This window comes from Phyllobates terribilis, unplaced genomic scaffold (genome assembly GCF_046119375.1).
Source record: "Phyllobates terribilis strain yellow unplaced genomic scaffold, ASM4611937v1 Scaffold_4__5_contigs__length_816908805, whole genome shotgun sequence".
NCBI classification, from domain to species: domain Eukaryota; kingdom Metazoa; phylum Chordata; class Amphibia; order Anura; family Dendrobatidae; genus Phyllobates; species Phyllobates terribilis.
Window position 1 is genome coordinate 702,568,451 of NW_027362764.1, and position 24,620 is coordinate 702,593,070.

Consider the following 24,620-nt stretch of genomic DNA (forward strand, 5'->3'; position numbering starts at 1 on the left):
CAATAGGACAGAGATTTATAGGACATTTCATTTATTTTCCAAAATTCTTATGAAAAAAATATTCCCCACAAACTGCATTGAACTACTGTACCTAATTTATTATTTATTTTAGGAGTCGGAGTTGGTCCATTTTATACAGACTCAGACTCCACGACTCCGACTCCACAGCCCTGGTCTATACATCACATAGCATACACTGAGACTGCTGTATATACATAGTAGACAATGAGCATGCTGTATACATCACATAGGTTACACTGGTACTGATGTCTATGCATCACATAGGAGACACCGAGACTGCTGTGTATACATCACATAGGAGATACCAATACTCTGCTGTATATATCACATAGGATACACTGTGACTACTAGTGTATATACATCACATTGGAGACACTCCAACTGCTGCAAATACATCATGTAGGAGACATAGCGACTGCTGCCTTCATTATAGAAGCAGAACGAGAGTGCAGAGAGTGCCAACTCCACCCACAAAGAACGTCCTGACGCTGGCGTTAGTCAGTGGTCAGATCCTAATTCATGTGGCATGAGTGTTCCAGCGCTGACCTCACTTGAAGAGCTCCTGTGCAGGAGGTGACTATAAGGCTTTTACTTCCCATTTAAGGAGTTGAGTATTTTATCCTTTTATTTTGTTTACTTTTCTGATTATCAGATTGTCATCTATTTTTCCAACTGGCCTCGCCACTCCACGCCACATGGGCTACTGAAAGTCCACTATGTTTTAGTAACTATTGGAGTGCTGCCTGCTTTTTCTATTTTTTTACATCGCATAGGAGATAGATAGACTCTGCTGAATATATAACATAGGATACACTGGGACTGGTGTATATTAGGGTTGAGCGAGTATGTTCTGTCTGAGTATGCTCTGGCCGAGCTCCGAGTATTTACAGCTGCTCGGTGATATGGTTGAATCGCTCCCGTGTGCATGATTTTCGACTGTTTGACAGCTTTATTACATGTTGCGAGTGTTTAAGAAATAGACATTCTTCACATGTATTAAAGCTGTCAAACAGTCGCAAATCATGCACACAGGAGCGATTCAACCATATCACCGAGCAGCTATAAATACTCGGAGCTCGGCCCGAGCATACTGGGCGAAAGGGTTAATAGAACATACTCGCTCAACACTAGTGTGTATGCATCACATCAGAGACGCTGCCTAATCCACTATTGTGTGCTCCGTAGTGAACGCTGCATGTGCGTGTTCACCGTCTAGGGAAGAATTTAACAGCCGGCAGCCCAAGAACTGCGGTCACATGGGCCGAAGGTTCTCCACCCCCCGTTGTAAAGCATCCTTTTTAAATAAATATACATATTATTTTTAGTACTGACACAAAGAAAATACTTGGCCAACCTCTTCTTACGTGCTTTAGTCCTCTGTGTTAATTAAAAAAAAAAACCTAAACCTTATTTGCTCCTTCTGCACTGTTGCTTCTCACACTTCCATCGGACATTGGAGTTTCGTCAGCAGCTTCTGATTGGATGCAGCATTCACGTGGCGTAAGTGTTCCACCGCTGACCTCACTTGAACAGCACAGGTGTGGGAGGTGAGTATAAGGTTTTTACTGCCCATTTAAGGAGTTGAGTATTTCATCCTTTTATTTTTTTTTACTTTTCTGATTATCAGATTTAATAGTCTATTTTTCTAACTGGCCTAATTATAGGCTGTGTCTAGGTGTGTTTCACATAGCTTGTGTATAACTTATTCATATTGTTAAGTCTGATACTTGGTAAATGCGCATGTCTATTTGATACTGGTTGACCCATAACTGAAGTTGTTGTACATTGCGGAGAAAGACACATGCGCTGCTGCTGGGCTTCACAGCATCGGAGAGTGTTGCATTATCTGTGCTAATTTTGGTGGCTGCATTGCAAAATAATCGTATACAGAGCATTTCCTTTGTTCGATACACATGTGGTCGCATTACTGACGTTATCTTTGGAGAATCTAAGGAAGTAATGAATATCAACTTAGTTCCTCAATGAGATCTACTTCCTGAGATCGTTATCAGCTGTGATTAGGGTTATATGTAATCTGCTTTTGTCTCTTTTTCACTCCTTGCTAAGCACCTTAAATATAGACATAAATGACTAGTTCAGCAAATAATGATCTTACAGACACAAAATTAAAGACTGCACATGCTGATAAGCATCCCCTATTGTAGATGATTAAACGACCAGCACCCCCAAAAGTGTACAGAGCTTGACTTTTGCATTCAGATTCCTACTGGAGCCCATTGTCATGAACAAACTTCATCCATCTCTTTAGTCTTCCTCCTGCAGATATAACAAGGTTAATGAGTAATTGACTTTTAGGTTTGGTCCAAATATTCCCTTGCGTCTGTTGATAGAGTACATGAGAACTTTTTACAATTTTTTAAATGTTGGCTAAGAATTCCCGACTGTTACTTTAATGTTTAACTGGTGAAGGGAGTAACATCACTGTGGGAAGATGTTCCCCTGACCTCTCAACTAGTGGATAGGAACAGCAGACATTCTGATTGATGTGGAGCAGGATAATAAATTTACAAAAACAAATGATGGTGTAATGCCTATTGATCCCATTTCTAACGTTAGATGAATTGTAGAATTACACTTTCTATTAAAATAAAAGTTTGTATTCTCAGACGTTTTACAATATTGCATTCATTATGGCAACCTTATATGTTCTACAAAAACTGTGCTTTACTAGTTTTTCTTTTATTTTCACTTTACTTTGTTAAACTTTGCCAAGTTCATACTTGTGTAAATTCTCGAGCCAGTCATGGGAGCAAATTGCGGACTCGTGCGGCTTCATCTGCTTGTCTGCATCAAGGACAAGCGGATTAGCTGTGTGCCATTTAGTAAAATTGAGATTAGCACTGTCACGAGTTCATGATTGTTTCGCTGCAGTTGGATGATTGCTCACCATACTTTTAAAGGGGTTGTTTGGGACTGAACTGTTGATGACCTATCCATGTGATAGGTTATTAGGTGGCTTAGTGGTAAGCTTTGTTGCTTTGGAGCGTTGGGGTATTAAGTTCAAATCCCACTAAGGAGAACATCTACAAGGAGTTTGTATGTTCTCCCCGTGTTTGCGTGGGTTTCCTCCGGGTTCACCGGTTTCCTTCCACACTCCAAAGACATACTGATAGGGAATTTATATTATGAGCCTCAATGGGGACAGTGATGATGGTTTTCGATAAAGCTTTGTCAAATATGATGATGCTATATAAGTGAGTAAAATAAATTAAAAAAAGACTATGTAGGCATTCATAGGCAGTATCATCTTCTCTAAAAAGAGATTCTGCCATCAGTTTGACTAGTCTAGCTTTTTATAATAGTTTTCCAAAGATGAAAAGCAAGGAGACTTCAGACATAATTCGTAATATAATGAAACCCAATTAAGAAGAAAATGGCTAAAAAAAAATTCAATAAATATAGTTAGCGCTATAGACAAAAATGATAGTGAACCTAAAATATGTCAATAGCTGCTCAAGAGAATGATTTGAAATATAGTTCACCAGCAACTTTAAGAGGCTTCCACTTTTCCTCTTTGTTAAATTTACAAATACTTTTCCAGAGGTGACCTGACAGCAGCCACCAGTACTGTCTTTGGGTGCTCTCGCCTTGTTTAGGGCTAAATGATGTATTAAGGTGATAAGCCATCAGCATCGTGCCTGTGTTGTATTTTATTCCTCCAGTATTTTAGAGTGATTGTCTCCTTATAGAGATCGGAGGCATGAAGAGTCATTATGTCCTATTCTAAGCTAATTCTTTAACACATGAGCTCAGTTAATGGGTTAAGGCATTTGAGCATGGACAGATGTCCTGCACAAATGAGCACCATTCGACGATATAACAAGTTGATCTGAGTTCTTATATTCTGATCTTTGTTGCCTGACCTTGGATTTGCCTTTGACCATCCTTTTTCTTAGCCCCTTTGACTTGATCCGCTATTTTCTTGGAATTCTGTCCCCGTGCTGTGACCTTACTACGTCTTTGTCTCACTCCTCTATTTATGACGTACCCTCCTGGCTTGTGACCTTGGACTCCTTGACTTCCCCAACTCACGACTTGTCCTTAAGGAGTGAATCAGCGTCACAATTAAAGATCCATCGGACGATACTTGGACAACTATGATTAAAGACTCATGGGAGTTTGATACGCGTAAGGCTGTTACTTTTTTTTTTTCATGTTATTTTTAGTTGACATGGAAATCATTTTTATTGATTTTTTCAATTTGTGCCGGATTGCAACTTTCTAGTTCTAATTTTTCACTTGTTTAGAGGACTTTTACATGGGCTGCTGAAAACTGTGTATGGACGAACAGTCATTATTATACTAGCTCTGTTCCTATATTGTTTGTTTATTGCCGGCAGCACGTTTTCTGATTACACAGGGAGTAGGTCTGCCAATAAGGATTAGAATATAGGCTTCTTGAAGATCTGTTGGATAATAGCCACCAATCAATCACAAAGTTTTTTTCTTTAGCAATATGCCATCATCTTATGAGAATACATTTTTTTAAAACTTTATCAAATAAAAGAAAGGGGAGAGAAGGGTTGGGAGTTGAGCTTTCCAAATCTCATAATACCATGTTTAATATTTCAACAACATGACTAGCATTGAAATTTAAGGAATGATTTTAACATATTTTACTGCAAATGCTTTGTCTGACCATTTGTTTTGTTCTATTTGAATTATTATTGTTTGTACTTTTATATATTCCAGCAAATATAAAGATCATAACATTCATTTGGTAAAATTATTAACTTTAATCCCATTGCAATTTGGGAAATATGTAGTTAGATGCAAGTGTCTAACTAGCTAGTAATTTTCCAAAATTGCCCACTTTATCATCCAAGCATGTCATCAATCCAAGAAGTAGTTTCCTAATGTCAAGTGGTGGAATAGTTTGCAGTGCAGACACAGCTGGGAGCAGGTGATGGTGCAGGGAGTAATTTGTGCGGCTTGGTGGCTGTCAGACAAAAGACAGACCATCTTTATTTCGGATAGGCAGCAGGCCCCACCTGGACCAGACAAAAACTAACTCTCCCAGTGCAAATAATTCCAAGATTAATAGACTTTGCGGTGTGCTTTTCAGGGTTTGTTGTGTGCTTGAAACCTCACTTTGTAATAATGGAGTATATGTCTTTTACTTTTGTTTTTCCCTCTATTTTATGTGATATGATTTTATTTTAATATGTGCCCTCTTTGCAAGATTTAGCACGCTCTCCGATTGTATTTCCCTAACTGACTTCTCATTTTCACATTTGTGACTACCTATTGAACATATAAATATCCTTACTTTACATATGAACACTTGCTTTAGTTCAGTAGAGCCATACATTAATTTTCTCAAGTGTCTATATGCCTTCAAGAAAAAATGGCCCTGATATTTGCAAATTTGTTGGCAACAACTTGACCTAAAAAGTGATCTAAAAAGAAAAAAAATACTTTTCTTTAATACAATTTCTTGGAGACTTCAGCCTATTTATCTATTAATCTGTCTCTCCATTTAATCTTTTGAAATAAATGTTCATTGCATTTTTGGTCAAGTCCAATTCTCAAGTGTCTGCATTGGAACTATACTTCAAAGTTTGGTTTTTCTTATGTGACTGTAAAAAGGATTATTGTGCAGATCAGTAATATCCTTTGCATCTTTATAAAATAAGAGGATATTAACCCCACAATTGCCTGTCTGGGATACCATGATTGGAAACACATTAACAACAGTGATTTCCTTTTCTGAAGCTTTTCGTCCTTTCAGCACCTAGGTTCAGCAGTGATTTGGCTTTGATCTTTCTGCAGGACAACCTCCCAGTGTTTGGTCACTGATTCCTGTGATGTGGTTTGTTAGGTTCTCTGCGTAAAAGCGTATAAGGTCCCAAGAGGTAGATACATACTGAATGGCTGTTGGCTGACAATCTCTGTTGTGGTAGAATGCCTTCAGGCTTGGATACAAATGATATTGACAAAAATCCATTCTGTGTCCATATATTCTATGCAACATGCCAATATAGGGCAAACACTATGACATTAGAAACATTTAGAAGCTTTTCTAGAATAAATATATTGCTGATCTATGCCCTGAATATTAAGTTGCAGTGATATGATCACACGCCACTTTAACATTCACTGTACTTTCAGGCAACTTGCTCTGATGAATAATGTGATAAATAATCAATTTAAATAAATGTATTTAAACAATTTTTTTTTATTCCATTTTTTTCTGAAAAATAACTCAAGTACTGGGCTGTAGATGTCTACCTTGTAACATGCTGTCCACTGCCTGTTGTAAAGTGTAATCCGTCTCTATCAGCAGAGACGCCGAGACGAATTGAAGGACTTTGTATTTCTGCTCTTGCTCTCCTGTCTGTCATACTTTATATAAGCATAACAGTGAGGGCATGCAAGATATAGGAGAATTCAGAATTGAAGCTAAGAACGGTACTCCTTAAAAAATGTAGGTGCACGGATAGGGTCCCAACGCTTAAGATTGAAAAAAAAAAGTGCAATTTGGCTCTTTTAGTTGAATTTTATTAGCTTCTTAAGGATAGTAGACAGAAATAATAGAAAGTAACTGACCTTCATCAGATATACAGTAAAAGAACAAGATGTACTTATAGATAATTAACAGCGCAAACCTGACAAAAAGGACTAGTATAAGTGCAGATAAAAAACATACAAATATAATGCCATATTGCAGATATTTACCTAGATGAATAGAATTCATATAAATTCATAAATAATAGAATCCAGCTCTTTAAATTTCATATAACATATGAATTTGTGCTGCGGAATATGTTGGCACTATAAAAATTATTATTATTATTTATATGAATTCTATTCATCTAGGTAAATATCTGCAATATGGTATTATATTGTATGTTTTATATGTGCAGTTGACTGAAATGTTCCCGACAACAGGCAGAATGTGCAGGCGTGGGATTTCCGACCCCAAAGATGAGGTCAAAGGGACGTCTGAAGAGAAGGGGTGGAGAAATCTATAATATAATCGGCCAAGCATCCCTCTGTCTGAAGGATCTATAGACTGCTCATGCGCGACTCAAAGACAGAAGAACGCTTGGAGCTGTTACAGGTAAGAGGAGTGTATGGCGCTGGAGATCACGGTATGCGGAGACACTGAACGCATACCGCCATCTCCGGCGCCATACTTACATACTTACCTGACCGGGAGGAGCGTTGCCGCGGCTCCTCTCTTTTGGCCGGAGACCGGGTGCGGAGTGAAGGTGTCGGAATCGGCGCATTTGCCTAGTTCTATCCGGCGCCATTTTACTGAAGACACATTTACAGTGTGTCTTCAGCAAAATGGCGCCGGACAGCGCGGTGCTCCGGCCCCGCACTCCTCTCCCGGCCTCCAGCAGAACAGGACACAGAAGCGCTGGGGCACAGGGAAGAAAGGTGAGTATAAGTGTTTATTTTTTTTGTATGTGTGCAGCGTGAAAGGGATGAGGGGTGCCATACATACCAGGATTGGGGGATGAGGGGGCCACACCTACCAGGATTGGGGGATGAGGGGTACCATACATACCAGGATTGGGGGATGAGAGGTACCATACATACCAGGATTGGGGGATGAGAGGTACCATACATACCAGGATTGGGGGTGAGGGGTGCCATGCGTACCAGGATAGGGATGAAGCGTGCATGCATACCTGGATAGGGATGAGGGCAGCACATAACAGGATGGGGGAACAGGATTGGGGAGCACAAATACCCGGATGGGGGCAGCACATACCAGCATATGGGACACCATATACCAATAAAAATGCTCACCACCCGGACTTAGAACGGGCTCAATAGCTAGTCTTTTATAATGAAGACTGGAGGCAGTCTTATCTGCCGGGCAGCCTACGCCCCATAACCTGAAAGATCAAAGCTATAAAATGTTATTTTTTACTAAACAAGGCATCTGATATGAGACATACAGGTGTAACTAATTTCAGCTTTATACAACCTGTATGCCCATTTTGATAGCTCAAAAGGGTGACAGATTCCCTTTAAACATTAATGAAGCAACATGGCAGCTCATTGTTTAACACTGTGGCCTTTCAGAGCTTGGGTCCTGGGTATGAATCTAGCCAAGAGCAACTTCGGCCTGGGACCTGTTTGTTCTTCCTGTTATTTTGTGGGTTTCCTACCATAATCTAAAAAAAACAACAAAAAAAATACCTTTAGGTGATCTCCTAAAATGCTCATCCTAATATAAGTATCATGTAGCCATTCTGATATGGATTTCAGAGTAAGTACACCTGCCTCATCAGGTCGAATAGTTCTACCTGAAAATGTATACTGTTTGTATTATGAAATCAGGAGAGAGATCTGCTTTAAATAAAGGTTTACCGCATCTGCTGAGCAAGTATCCACACTTAAGGCTTGGGGTAAACGAGACCTGTGTTGCGTGACAGTAATTCTCAGACAAATTATGTGACCAAAAAGATTTGTTTAAGTTGTTTGTGACTTGCTGTCGTGCAACTATTTTGTGGCCTTCCTTTTGATGAAAAAAACAGCCATATCACAGACCGGGTGAGTCGCTTGTGACTTGTAACCAATCACTATGTGGCCCTATCCTTAATTTCAAAGCTAATTTACCGTATTGTTTTTGGAGATATATACCAAGAGAAGTCTTGGGCGATGGTGGAAGATCCAAAAGAACTTCAAGGGAGTCTATCGGCATGTTTTTGGTATGTAATATGAGAGTAGCATAATATAGGGCAAGAAAGCCTGATACCAGCGATTTGTCACTTACTGGGCTGCTTGGTGCAGTTTTGATAGAATCCCTGTTTTATAGATATAGCAGTGGTCAAAATGCTAAGCTGTTTGTAACTCCACCCATACCTCCAATGTACATTGTCAGCAAGCTGCCAATCAGTGGTGGAGGCGGGACTACATAGATTGACTGTACTGCCATGAACGTGAGACCTAGTCTAGTAATATTCTCCTGCTGATAAAACACTGATTGTATTAAAACTTCAACACACAGCCTAATAAGTGACACATCCCTGGAATCAGGCTCTCATGCTCTATATTTTGCTGCTCTCAGATTACATAGCAAAACCTGCTGATAAGATTCTCTTCAAAATCTCCATGCAGTTGTTTTACAGTTTTACAGCTGAAATGCAAATCCCTAGGCTCTATTACATTTCCATTTTTGCACTAATATTGACTGTACAGAGTAGTCAAAGTATTCAGATATTAAAGACATGAGTTTGTTTGTGTTCTCAGTTTTTCCCTTGATGTGACATCACTGTGTAATTGAGCCTGGAGATGGAGGGAATGGTGTGGTGGATTGGGGAGGGGTAGAGGTTGCTTTCTTCTGTCCAGGTTACTGATCACAGGGTCTTTCTGTGTGTTGGTAATGTGCTCTACTATATAAGCTGAAATATATTCCACTGGGGAGGAAGGCGGAATAGGTTACATACACTGTTCCTAAGTGCGATTAAAATAAAACTCCATTACTCACTTTAAGCAGGTGCTTTTTATATGAGGTTTTAAAGAAGTATAAAGCTGCTGGTGAAATGATTGCTTTACACAGACTCTCATCAGGCTTTATGTATCCCTCTGTGGTGGCATGGGCTTGGACTCAGCTGCATTTGCCCACATTTTTTCACTATGTTGCCAACGAAGTCAAATATACGTACCTTAATAGAGAGAAATCTTGTATACAATTTCTGCATTCATGTATTGATCAAATGGCTTTCAGAATTCACAAGTTTCCTTTATAATAATTTGGTCGCAAACTATATCTGGTTATAATGGCAAGCCCAAAAGACTGCTTCCCGTACCAATGGTTTTGATAAAAGTGGAATCAACTCCTTTCTGTATAAGAAGTGATTCTGCACATGTAGATGTTTTGGGTCTTCGTAATTGTCATCTCACCAAATGCTGAAAGTAAAAGTTCTCCTTTGCAATATATAGTTTTATGACCACTGTCATTTTTCAGTGTTCAGTGAACTGAAACGGAACCTGTCGTCATTTTGGCCTCCTAAACCTCCCCCAGGACCATAAGTCATGTAACGTTTTTCTCCGCTAAATTCCTAAGTATATAATTGAAAAAAAAAAAGCACTTTTATTCAGTGGCTGCGTATTTACATTTTCCGGCTTTTAGTCAAGTGGGAGGTGCTGCATCCTATTCTATTCTCCTACTCACATTCACCGTGGTTTCATTGATAGGCTGAACACTGTCCAAAGTCAATACACTCACTGTACTAATCTCACGCACTTGCTGACTTTCTACAGTGACCTTCAACGCTTTTTCCCATCCTTCAAAACCCGGTAGGTGCGAATACCGGCTCCAAAGCTTGACTGTTGTGGAGATCCTGCACCTCCACTTAATTGGAATAAGGTAATTTACACAACAGGCACCAACATTTTGTTTTTTTTAAGGGATATCTAGGGTTTTTAGTGTTACAGCACCATTTTGGAAGTTGAGGTTACATGACTTATTTTGGTAGTTTAGTAGGCCAAAATGATGTGACCGTTTCACTTTTTGCAAGGGAAAGTATGAATCGCTAAAATACACATTAGATAGGAAGAAAGAAACTATGTTTAAACAGACACTTCCCAAAAGAAATACAGGCAATATTTTTATTGAAATTCAAATATACGAAAAACACAATACTTTTAAAACTAATAAAAAAAATCTGCACAAAACAATGTGTCACAATGAAAATAATAGGCTAGGCTCAAATAATGAATAGTGAGACTATAGACCCACTCACACGGAGTGTTAGTAGATATCCAGAAAGAAACCCCCTGAGACTATAATAACATACATGTATATACATCTATGTGTGTATACATATATACGGTGGGTATGGAAAGTATTCAGACCCCTTTAAATTTTCCACTCTTTGTTTCATTCCAGCCATTTGATAAATTCTAAAAAGTTCATTTTTTTCTCATTAAAGTACACTCTGCACCCAATCTTGACTGAAAAAAACCCAGAAATGTAGAAATTTTTGCAAATTTATTAAAAAAAGAAAAACTGAAATATCCCTTGGTCATGAGTATTCAGACCCTTTCATCAGACACTCATATTTAAGTCACATGCTGTCCATTTCTTTGTGATCCTCCTTGAGATGGTTCTACTCCTCCATTGGAGTCCAGCTGTGTTTAATTAAACTGATAGGACTTGAGTTGGAAAGGCACACACCTGTCTATATAAGACCTCACAGCTCACAGTGCATGTCAGACAAAATGAGAATCATGAGCTCAAAGGAACTGCCCATGGAGCTCCGAGACAGAATTGTGGCAAGGCACACATTTGGCCAAGGTTACAAAAGAATTTCTGCATTACTCAAGGTTCCTAAGAGCACAGTGGCCTCCATAATCCTTAAATGGAAGAAGATTGGGACCACCAGAAGTCTTCCTAGACCTGGTCGTCCAGCCAAACTGAGCAATCATGGGAGAAGAGCCTTGGTGAGAGAGGTAAAGAAGAACCCCAAGATCACTGTGGCTGAGCTCCAGAGATGCAGTAGGGAGATGGGAGAAAGTTCCACAAAGTAAATTATCACTGCAGCCCTCCACCAGTCGGGCTTTTATGGCAGAGCGGCCCGACGGAAGTCTCTCCTCAGTGCAAGACATATGAAAGCCCGCATAGAGTTTGCTCAAAAACACACCAAGGACTCCCAGACTATGAGAAATAAGATTCTCTGGTCTGATGAGACAAAGATAGAAATTTTTGATGATAATTCTAAGCGGTATGTGTGGAGAAAACAAGGTACTGCTCATCACCTGCCCAATACAATCCCAACAGTGAAACATGGTGGTGGCAGCATCATGCTATGTGGGTGTTTTTCAGCTGCAGGAACAGGACGACTGGTTGCAATTGAAGGAAACATGGATGCGGCCAAGTACAGAGATATCCTGGATGAAAACCTTTTCCAGAGTGCTCTGGTCCTCAGACTTGGCTGAAGGTTCACCTTCCAACAAGACAATGACTCTAAGCACACAGCTAAAATAACAAAGGAGTGGCTTCAGAACACTTCTGTGACCATTCTTGACTGGCCCAGCCAGAGCCCTGACCTAAACCCAATTGACCATCTCTGGAGAGACCTGAAAATGGCTGTCCACCAACGTTCACCATCCAACCTGACGGAACTGGAGAAGATCTGCAAGGAAGAATAGCAGAGGATCCCCAAATCCAGGTGTGAAAAACTTGTTGCATCATTCCCAAGAAGACTCATGGCTGTACTAGCTCAAAAGGGGCTTCTCAATACTGAGCAAAGGGTCTGAATACTTCTGACCATGTGATATTTCAGTTTTTCTTTTTTAATAAATTTGCAAACATTTCTACATTTCTGTTTTTTTCAGAGTGCAGAGTGTACTTTAATGAGAAAAAAATGAACTTTTTAGAATTTACCAAATGGCTGCAATGAAACAGAGTGAAAAATTTAAAGGAGTCTGAATACTTTCTGTACCCACTGTATATATATAAAAATCAGCACTGAAGAAATAGCACAGCATCAGAAATCTCATGAAAAGTACCAATAATATTAGCACATTAGGTAAATACCAGTCCAGGGGAAAGAAGTAAAGGAATAAGTAGTAGAAAAAAATCCCTGTGGGGGAACAGAGGAATCCCAACACGTAGTGCCGAGATTAGGCTTCCTCAGGGAAAATGCTCATCCATTAGAAGGATCGCTTCGTATCAAAGCCCAGTTCAAACTTTTCCAGGGATCCAACAATAAAAAGTTAATTTTGCTTGTTTGTCGTTGAACACATTTTTTTAGGAGGTCATAAAAATCTTTGTCGCTCAGCAACACACCACCTTATGGATCCTTACAATGCAAATGCACAGAGTAACCATCTTATACATAGTATATTCCTTTTTTCATGATGTATTGCTGCCTTCTTTTTTTTTATTGTTGATTTTTGATCTTTCTTCGTGTTTCTTCACCCTTATACTCAATACCTACAGTATGTTCTGGAATTCACTACCTAGTCCAATTAAAGTAACCTTTACCACTGCAGGTTTTATGTGTTCCCCAAGATCACACCTCATCAGTAAAGCTTTCCCAGTTCTGTAGGATGATTTCTTGAATGCATAAAACTGTACTGACATGCAAGAGGTTTGCTTCTACTTAAATCATAAATCGCACCAAACACATGATTGAAGCGTTTCAATAATTGTAAAATAGAAGTCTGGAGTTTTCAGTGTTGCTGACTATAATGTATTTAAAATGTCAGGGGAAATGATGGCTGATTGTTACCTCTTACAGCCGGATATATTATAGATCAATCGGCAATCTATAAACTCTGGACCAAAGTTGGGCATACACCATTTGGCACATCTTTCTGCGTTCAGTGGGAACAGCCAATAATCTACTGTGTAATTTGACAACCCTACTGCCCTCTTACATCCAAACGTGCGGGCCAACAAGGATCAGACATATTGAATTTTGTACATCCTTGTTCCCCAGAAATATGAAGACTACCAGCAGATCCTGGCTGCAACTCAAGAAGGCTATACACCTTAGATATGTGTGCAGGATGCTTTCTAAGCTATAGCTATTCCTTCTGACCTTACAAGGGAGTATACAGTAAGGGTGCTTTTACACTACACAATATCAGCCATTAAAAACCCACTGCTGGGCTATATAGAAGCCAGTTGGCTCATTTAAAGGGAATCTGTCACTATTGCTACTTTAACTGAGAACAGCATAATGCAGGGGCAAAGACCCTGATTCCAGCAATATATCACTTACTGGACTGCTTGCTGTAGTTTTGATAATCTGTTGGATATAAAACAGTGATTTTATGACTAGAGGACTAGTTGGCTATGTAGTCCTCCATATTCATGTGCTCTGTATAACCCCGTCCCCACCACTGATTGGCAGCTTTCTGCCTATGCACAGTGTACACGGTAAACTGTTAATTATTGGTGGGGTCTAAATGCCTTGTAAGCCTTTATCCCTGGTAGCGGTTTATATCCCATGAGAACAAGTCATCAGGTATGCTGAAATCAAAAATACTCAATCTATCACATAACTTCTGCCACAAGTAGAAAGTCTGATGGCCCCCATACACATTTGATGGTTGGCATGTCCCACTGAAATTGGCAAGTTAGGCCGTTGACCATCTCAAGTGCTAATAATGCTCAACCAAAACAAGCATAGGTTATGTGCAACTTTACATAACATTCCAGTGGGATTCATAAATTAATTTGTTAGAAAATTATTTTTGTTTACCACACCATGGTATATGTTAAGAATTTATTAATTATGTTATGTGAAAGGCACATGTGGAAGCAAAGAAGGGTCTTCCCTTACCTAAAATACAGTAATCTGTTTTATATGTAAAAATGAAAAGATTGATTGGATGTACATTGAATTTGTGTAGAATTTATGGAAATAGGCTGAACCCCATGAATTTGAAGAGTTAGCAATTCGATTCACCAAATCGCCAGAAATGCCTCCATTATTTTACACAATGTAGACGATTGCATCATCCAGAGAGGGCTGACATGACGTTGGCCGCGACACCGCGGGATTTTCAATAAAGCTTTGAGGCTAACTCAAGCTATCATAATCTGTATAAAAGCCAAGGCAGGGAATGCAGCTCCTCAGCCATTTTCCGTTGAATCTATAGAGCGGATGTCACAGCTCCGTAATAGAAATAGGAAGGAAAAGTCCTCCCTCCTCCTCCAAAAAAATTCTGAATTGAATTATACAGATTGTGTGTGTGACAAAACAGCGAACAACAGTTATCATCTGTTTCACCATAGTCATATATGTGGAGGTCACTTTGGCATCACAAAGGCTGTGTTTGCATAAAGAAAGATTAAAAGGGATTGGATACAGTCCTAGGAGATTTTGGAGTGTTACACATCTTTTCAGGGTAATTGGAGTAACTGAGATTCACAAATGAATAATAAAAATTTTGCGCTAAAATTTGCTAAAGCTGGTTAGTTCAAAAGATTCGATCAACTCTTATGCTTGTCCAATCCTTAGAAGGCCCTTTGTGTACTGCTGTGTTACTCCTGCATCCGAAACTGTAGTAGAGAAATAATGACGTCAAACCTTCGGCCATCAGACTTCTTCCATTTATAAAGGGGTTGTGTTTGTAAGTATATGGAATATATGAAAGCCTGTACAGGGACATCAAATATTAGATCATGCATTCCAATGCTTCATGAAAATAGCATTTTTTTTTAATGGTACATAATAGTTTTATTATTAAGCAGAAGTGTCCCAGACTGGCAGCTTCATTCTGTAGACACCCATTGATATTTCATATGTGCTGATACATTTGTAACTAGATATCTGTAATGCTACAAACAATTGATTAAGCATACTGTAATTGAGAAGTCCTCATTATATTTGCCTTTGTCAAGCAGGAGTATATTAAAGTACATCTGTTATACGACAGATGGACCTTAAATTATTATTTGAGGAAGTTGCAGACATTAAAGCACAGTTATTGCAAACCTCCGAAATAAGAATAATCTGGCTACTGCAAAACCAAAGATAATGGCAATTTTGCTTAAGCATGGTGACGACTGATAACAATGTGAGAAGTAGTCTGTTGGACATTTTAAGTATATGAACCATCTCAACCCAAGAGCTTACACTTATACGAATATTTAAAGAGTAAATCCCTATTCTAAGCCAGTCAGCAGTGGTGAGAAGCCTGGCTGTACTGCTGATTGTTTCAGAGCACAGTGATTGATATACCCTTAACTGCTCTATCCTTCTGCCCCAGGTAGAATTATTGCAGAGCCCCTTCCTCTGAATTTTGGTTGTGTAGCTGAATACCCCAATGAATAATTCTGATAAGGAGGATTCATCCACTAAAAGGGCGTGGATGGCAAGTTACTGAGAATGATAATAGAAAGTTTATGTAATTAAATAAATTATTTAATATGTAACCCAACAATAAAAGTTCACAAACGTTTCGGTCTACGTTAGACCTTCCTCTATATGCATATTGTCCAATTGAAAAGATATCAAATTGGTTTTTATCCCCTGGTTCAGCTAGGAAGCACTGATCATGGTGTCCATGCTGGTTGAAACAGAACATCTATTTTAAGCAGCGGTGGACACAGTGTTCAGCGCTTCCTAGTGACCAAGGGGATAAAAAATCTGGTATCTTTTCAATTGGACAGTAGGCACACTCAGGAAGGTCCAATGTAGATCGAAAAGTTTGTGAACCTTTAATGTTGGATTGGATATTGAATCATTAATTTCATCTACTCTGACGGTCAAGATTTTTTAGGTATCATTGAAGGGGATTGGATCCTACTTGTGCACCATTAAACAGTAGTGCAGTGGTCATCCCTTTAATTGATAGTTTATGGACATATTAGACTAATATGTGCACCAAAAGCTAATTTTAAATGGATATCCAGACTTTTAAAATCCATGGCTTATCTCTAGGATACGCCATCAATTTTAGATTGGTTGAAGTCTGACTTTCGTCACTCCACCTTGTTCTGTTTAAACAAGTTGCGGCGCTTGTACGAGGACCACGACCTCTTCAGTGTTTACAGCAACTTGAAGCCTTATTTGTCCTGGTCTTCACAACAAGTGATACAAGATATTGCGGCATTGTCATTGAAGTGAACCAGACACCATTTCATCACTGCTGTGAAAGGTACAGTGCATCCAAATACGACCTAGCCTACAAGGAGCTGTAAGCATTGACAAGGCTGCGGTGCTCAGACAGCTGACCTGAAGGAGTGCCACTGACCCCCTAGGGATAAACCATCATTGTTTAAAGGCCCTTTAACTTTGTATGAGATGAGGGGATCATCACGGTCTTCTACAGGTTTTGTGTTCATGAACGATAGCAATGAGATAAATCCGCTCATTCTGACCTAGTCTATACAGCGAAGCTGCTGTGTGAGCTGTTGAAGACTAAAAGCATCAGCCAGTGACTACTCTCCGCGCCAGTGTGAAAACTTCAATGTTAAGGATTTTTTATATGGATAATCACATAAAAAAATAAAGAATCCAAGATGCTATGGACTGTCCAAGACTGTAATGCTACGAGAGCAGCAATGGGGGATAACTCTTTTAATGAAAATATATCTATAATAAAAAAAAGTGATCTAAATAAATGTCAATTTTATGACTATACATTTCCTTTTAAATAGAATTCAGTAAGATCAAATAAGGTTATTTCTTTTTAAAAAGGGTGTTAAAAAGGTTTTATTGGTAAGCAATGGACAGATTTGAATAATTAAATTATACATATCACTCTGGGCAAGCAATATATTCTGGTAATTCTATGCTTAGTTTGTGAATTATGCTCATCATGGATGGCTAGGTGAGGATTATTTGTTCTTGTTATTGATAAGCTTTGCCAGGAGCTTGTCCTCAATTTGGGCTCTGCTGTTAACACCTCGCCGAGTTGGGCAGGTGCGGAGCTCAAGAAGGAACGTCTCACTGGAAAATTTGGTGATATGGAGACTTGAAATGATACAGACTTGTTAAGTGAAATAATTGAGTCTCTCGGTCTGTCCACATTGCTAGACAGAAGAGGAATGATCTAATAGACTGTGAGAATTTAGATAGAGACGCGGGTAATGTAGGTGGGCCAAGTGTTTCTGATCTGCCATCAGATTTTATGTTTTCAGATCAGTGCAGCCGAGGCTTGCCGTGCGCTGTCTGACAATAGGATTGTTCCCTCGGGAGGAGGAAAGCTTGAAAGTGAATTCATACTTTGCTGTATTAAGCATCACTTCCATGCTGTCTAAAGACTCAGACTTGATAAAAGCTGGCACATGCAGGGAGTATAACAAGAACGTGACGGACTTTATACGCCAGCCAACTTATTCTCCAGTGGCTGGCCAGACTTGCAGATTGGACTAGATACAAAGCACAAAGATGTTCAGCTTGTTCAGTGTAAACTATTGTATTGTGTGTCATAAAACAAATCCTTCATTTCATTTATTGCTGACCTGTCAACATAGCTAGAATACCAGTTATCACATCATTGTGATGTACTTTATTCCGATACACAAAAGTACCACTAATCACATCATTGTGATGTACTTTATTCCGATACACAAAAGTACCACTTATCACATCATTGAGATGAGCTTTATTTAGATACACAAAGCACCATGCACATGTAATGTGTTTCTACTAATTATATTGGCACAATCCGTTTGAGATGGTAAGAAAAAAAAGGAAAGAATAAATGTGTATTTGTATAGTACTGTGCTAAAGTTTTAGGCAGTGTTGGAAATAATGCTGCATAGCAAATGCTTAAGAAATGTATTAATAGTTTATTTTTAGCCACTAAAAAAAGCCACATTAATAAACAAAAGAACAATTTAAATTAAATCAGTATTTGGTGTGACTACTTGCCTAGCAGTTTTTGAAGGAACTCAGCTGGAAGGTTATTCCAAACATCTTGGAGCACTAACCACAGATCCTTTGTGGAGGCCTGTGCAAATCCTTCTATCGCTTCATATATTTTCATTCTCGATGGTGAGATCAGGGTTTTGTGGGACCCATATCATAACATCAATGAATCTGTGTTGTTCTTTACGCTGAAGATAGTTCTTAATGACAATGGCTGTATGTTTGCTGTCTGTGTTCTGCTACAGAATAAATTTGGAGCCAATCAGACGCTTCCCTGATGGTATTACACAATGGATAAGTATCTGGCTGTGTTTATCATCAACTGAGGACATCAAGAAATGGGCAACGTTGAGGACCATTTACTCAGTGGGCAGCCAAAGAAACTTGGTCCTGCAGATGAAAGACATATCTTGCTTACTTCCCTTCAAAATCGGAAGATATCTAGCATTTAGAATGGCAAGCAGCTCGGAATCGACTGTTTAGAGACGTCTGACCAGAAGTAGTGTTAATGGAAGAATTGTGGGCAAAAGCCATATCTAACACATGAAAGAAAGGCCAAGTGACTCAAAGACATAGGAACTGCGGTGCAGACAAATGTCAGCTGGTGCTATGGACTGATGTGTCAAAATTTAAACTATTTTACTGTAACAAAAAGCCCCTGAAGGATTGGAGAGCGGTACAATAATGAGTGCCTGCAGGAACAGTGAAGCATGGTGGAGGGTCCTTGCACGTTTTGGGCTGCATTTCAGCAAATAAGGTTAGGGATTTGGTTAAGATTAATAATGTCTGCAGTAATGAAAAATACAGACATGTATCCATGGGGCAACACCGTCAGAAAGGCGTCAGATTGCCTCCACGTGTATTCTGCAACAGTACAACAACCCCAAACATATATAAAATGTCACTAAGAATAAAGAAAATGTCAATTAAGCATGAAGAAGAACAATGTCTTGGAACTGATGATATGGCCCCATCATCATCATCCATTCTGTCAGGGATTATATGAAGAAATGTAAGGATTTGTACAAGCCTCCATCCATACAACATCTGTGGTTGGCTCTCCAAGATATTTGGAACTACCTCCCTGCTAAGTTCCTTCAAAAGCTATGTACAAGTGTACCTTGACGAATTGATGCTTTGATGCTGTTTTGAAGTCAAAGGGTAGTCACACTAAATATTGATTTAAGATTTATCTTTTGTTCATTCACTTTGCATTTTCTTAATTGATAAACATAGACTATTAATATTTCTATTTCAAGCAGTCTTACGTTGCAGCTTTTTTCCACGCCTGTGTGTGTGTGTATATATGTGTATATATATGTATAATATGTCTATGCATTTTCTCGAAGCGCTGCATTGTACTTTCCCTTGGTAATTCATTATGGAAATAGTATGAGTATGTTGACCCCATTGCCATTCCTTTTCTGTGGGGTGATTCCATTCACAGTCTGACCCCGAGTGTGCATGTACAAGTCCTGTTGACAAGAAAAATTTTAAAAACCAAATTGTCACCTGATTTCTTTGTATACCTGCATTATTACTTCATGGGAAGTGCTCACATAAAAGTGCATTCCTTATTTTTTTCCGTTTGGTCAGAGGGGCAGGAAATATGATGTATGATTATGCATAGGTTACTTCTAGTGATGAGCTCAAGGGCTCGTTACTCGAGTTTGCCTAAGGTGCTCGGGTATGCACCAAGTATCGCAGATGCTCAAGTGACATGTTCGGGTCCCCGCAGTCGCATGTTTCTCGGTCGTTAGACAGCCACAAAACATGCAGAGATTTCCTGACAAACACGGACAGTCCCTACATGTTTTTTGGTTGTCGAACGGTCGTGAAACATGCAGCCGCATGGATTCGAACATGTCACTCGAGCACCCACGATACTGGATGCAAAGTCGAGTAACGAGCACTTGATATCACTAGATATTTCTTTATAGTATTTCCTCCTAGTTGATGATTTTCTTTAAATACTGGAAACCCCCTTTCACAGTATAGTGTGTGATATTTACCACCTTTTCATGAACATTAGTTTTGTCCTGACCGATTGATCGGATGCGTCAGGAGCCTTTAGTATCCGTTTCACAATGGATCTGTCAACCCTTTCATGCCTAATAGCACTTTTGATAAGCCACACTATTGCTCATTACACTTAATGCTCATGGTCGGATTATATGGGGTGTTAGATCATTCCAAACATATAGAAGGTGCATGAATTGCGTGTGCTGGGTGTTACTCAGTATTATTCTTTGCTGTTGCTGGAGGACTATGCCATAGACCCTCCTGCCAAATCCTGGACACCTGCAGAACAGCACAACTTCAAACCGGATTTTTGCAGAACATCATGTGAATGCGTTAAAAGGAATCGTGTTTGAATGTGAATCCAAATCACTTTCTGATGTTTGCTAATTAAAACAAAAAGCAAAAAGAACTGAAATGATTGTTTTACTGTCTGAATGAATATTAAAGTATATTACAATTCAACAGGCTAGTACATTTGCAGCTTTCTTTTATTAGGTGTGAAATCCAAGAATGCGCTGCCAACTCTGGAGGGTTCTATCCAGAATGTTGAACTGAGATTCTGCAGCACATCATTGGTCAAATGTGTCTCCGGGACCCTGGGATCAATAAAAATTTGTGCCAAAGCCCCAGGTATGTGCAGCTGGACCGTATAAAAGTTTATTGCCTGTATAGGAGAATTGGCCTTACTTTTTACAAGGAGAGTTACTGAAACAAGAATTTATTCATTGTTCCTATGAATCAGAGATTTAGCGTGTTTTAATTTTATCATGCCAAGATAATACATTATAACTACATCGGACTAAAGTGTAGTTTTAATTTTATAATCGTATTCTGATTGTAGTTTTCCCCTCCCCCCTGTCCCATATTCGAGCAGTTACTGTACGGTGGATCATAAAGTACAGTACTAACAGCACAACAATTACCAGTTAAGTCATGATATGTAAACTTCTTGCCAAGTAACTGCATTCTAGGTCATTCTGGGTAATACTTGGGAGATCTGGTTGGTGCTAGTAAGGCAAAGATCTCTGCTTAGAATGTGAAGGGCCATACTAAATAAAAAGGCAAGATGAGATTTATGTATTTTTAACACTATCCTCTTCTGTGTTCTTTAAGCAAAAATTGATTAGGCTGCCAAGTGCATGGCACTCCTAAAAGTACATTTCAGCACAAACATAACATTATGTAATACTTAGTACCTCTAGGGATTAACAAATTCTTTGCTTGAAAAACATTAATGTTACTCAATGAGTTAATTAACACATTAGCTTCATGTGCCAGTTGTTAGCTTTTCATTGGAAGCGCACATGTGTATTGTCTCTCGGGAAGTCAGATCATCCACCATCCTCTGCATCCAACAGTTATGTTCCAAACTTCAGTTCTTTGTAATAAAGGGAACCTGACTGCTGATACATGCTGACCAATCCATCGCCAACATGTATCAGACACTGGCCATGAATGTTTAACGCTGAAACGCTCTGATATTTCAGAGAGTAATAGTTTAATAGCCGCCAGGGACCGAGCCATGCTGGAGACTAGTCAAAAAGGCAGATCCCCGACAACCTCTCCCTGCTACTGCCATAGAGTGACCGGTTTCTCCCTGCATGCGTGTATAAGGAGAGACCTATCACTCAAAGGCAGTAGACTGGGAGAAGCTGCCGGGGATCAACCTGTCAGACTAGTCTCCTGCGCAGCTCGGTCCCAATTATTAAACTGTCTTTCTATGAAAAGGCTTCAGCATTTCAGAGTTGAACATATGTGGTTGGATTCGTGCAAGCACTTGTCTGATACACACTGCCCGTGGATCGGCAGCATGTATCAGCTGTCTGGTTCCCTATAAGTAAAGCTGTTTAGTGACTGTTATGCCACTTGCTAGAATACCATGTGTTTTAATGTAACATTTTTGAGACTTTTGGTTGTTTGGTTGTACAATCAGAGGCTTAAAAAGTAACCATTGTTTTAGTTTTTGTCATAAATCAATAGTACACATGAAAGTAAGCAACTTTGTAATATATCTTATTAGAGAAATCTGCTTCTTTTTCTTTCTATATTGATCCTTCACTCTCATTCATGGGTAATGTCTGTGTTCACTGAAGACTGATTATCCCATTACTGAGATAGGAGATGAAAGTTGGTGCTGTGAGGCCGTGATGGGGATCGTATACGAGGGACGTTATATATCACCCAGAATAAGTACAGACCTATTAAACCCATTGAAGTGCATTGCAGTCACAAACTCGCCTTCAACTGCAATGCAGGAATGAAGGTGAGCATTGACCTGGTCAGGCTGTCTGGCTAAGGCAGATTAGTAAAACCCGGAAGGGCCTTCATTTCTTGGAGGAGGCTACAGGAAGGCAGTGGGGCGGCCTCCTCCTTCTAACCCGGGTTTTCCAGTGGCTCTTGCCACAAGTCCTTTAAAACCCCTGCACTAAGGATTAGGGTTGTTAAGTGTTGGGAGCTGCTAGGAGTATAGCAGGAAAGCTTGGCAGGCCTGTGTGTAGCTGAACCCACACCTGGGAAGGCTCTGCACCCGTCAGGCTCTAAGCGGCCGGGCGCTGCCGTTGCCCACGGCAACTGCTATTTATGGACTTGTGTTAACCCGGCTGCGAACCGGAGGACTTTCTGTTTACCCATAAGTTGCTGAATAAAAGCTGTTTATGTTGGACTTGCTTGGGTCACTGCCTCAGTTACCGCACGGTGTGAACATCGCCACCTTACAGTGCTCCTAAAGTTCTATGGAGAGGCAGACACCAACATTCTGCTGCAAGTTCTGAAACAGTTACAGTTCTCCATAGAACTTCATGAGCACCAACTGTCATTTCCTTTCTCAGTAATGGGAAATCTTTATTCTCTGAAGATAGATTTTGCTCGTGAATTAAGAATTTGAAGAATGAAAGATCAGTTCGGAAGGACAGTGTAGCTGATTTCTGTAATATGATATTTTGCAAAGTTTTTTATTTTTATTTTCAAGTCATCAGTGACGCTTGTTTCAGGGGCTGCATTTGCACGATGTGCACAATGACAGCGCGCACACTTTTGCCGGCTCAGATCAGTAGCAATGGGCCGGCAACAGAGCACACTGTCAGTGTGTTGTTAGAATACCAGGCGTGCAGAGATAAGCTTTAGATAATATTCTAAGTTGTCTATTTAAAAAATGTCATCACTTTGCTGCTGATTAATGTGTATACAAGTCCTTCATGTAGCAAGTGGGTTTACAAGATATGATAATTCATCAGAGATTTGCACTTGGTTTTGACAACTCTCAACAGGTAGGGGGAGGAAACTACACATTTGAGACGAGTAGGCATTCAAAATATTAGAAATTACAAACATAGGGAGGAAAGTGTATGATCTTTCATGTGCCGTAGAAGGAAATTTGCTTCAGGAATAAAGCTGGGCTGTTACTTGAGAGCAAGTGAAGACAACATCCTGGACAAACAGATTTCACATCAAGCATGCATAACAGGGAGGGACATACAGATGAAACCAGAAGTTTACATCAGAGCTGTGGAGTCAGAGTCTGTGCCCATTTTGGTGGAGTCAGAGTCGGAATCGGAGTCGGTATAAAATATACCAACTCCAACTCCTAAACTATATAATAAATTGGGTACAGTAGTTCAATGCAGTTTGTGGGGAGTATGTTTTATAAGAATTTTAGAAAGTTGTGAAATGTCCTATAAATGTCTGTCCTATTCCTGATCTAAGGGTCTAGACTTTTAGCTGAGATGAATCTGTGCTACAGTAAATTTATCACTTAAACATGAGCCATGTAGGAGGGAGTCTGAGTCGGAGTTGGAGTCGGTGTCATGGAAATTGAGACGTTGGAGAGGGAGGTTTGGCTTACCGACTCCACAGCCCTGGTTTACATACATTATATAAAAAGACACATATGCATGTTTTTCTCAATATCGGACATGAAATCAGAATAAACCTGTCCTTAGGATTACTATAATTTTTAATATTTGCCAAATCCCAGAATAAAGAGAGAGAATGTTTTAAGGCATTTTTATTACTTAATGCAAAGTCAAAAGTTGACATACATTTTATTAGTATTTGGTACCATTTCCTTTAAACAGAATGACTTGGGTCAAACGTTTGGGATATCCTTACACTAGTTGGTTGGAATTTGGGCCCATTCCTCCTGACAAACTGGTGTAACTGATGCAGGTTTGTAGGTCTCCTTGCTCGCACCTGCCTTTTCAGCTTTGTCCATAAATTTTCAATAGGACTGAGATCAGAGCTTTGTGATGGCCACTACAA

General features: G+C 39.5%; 1 protein-coding gene across 4 annotated transcripts in view; it reads left to right on the forward strand.

Moving 5' to 3' along the window:
* Nucleotides 1-24,620, forward strand: part of VPS13B (vacuolar protein sorting 13 homolog B) — a 1,155,013-nt gene that overhangs the window by 312,818 nt on the left and 817,575 nt on the right. For all 4 annotated transcript variants that reach the window (XM_073679617.1, XM_073679614.1, XM_073679615.1 and 1 more), the window contains exon 18: nucleotides 20,859-20,993. In XM_073679617.1, the coding sequence (XP_073535718.1) occupies nucleotides 20,859-20,993 (135 nt within the window). The remainder of the gene's footprint in view (nucleotides 1-20,858; nucleotides 20,994-24,620) is intronic.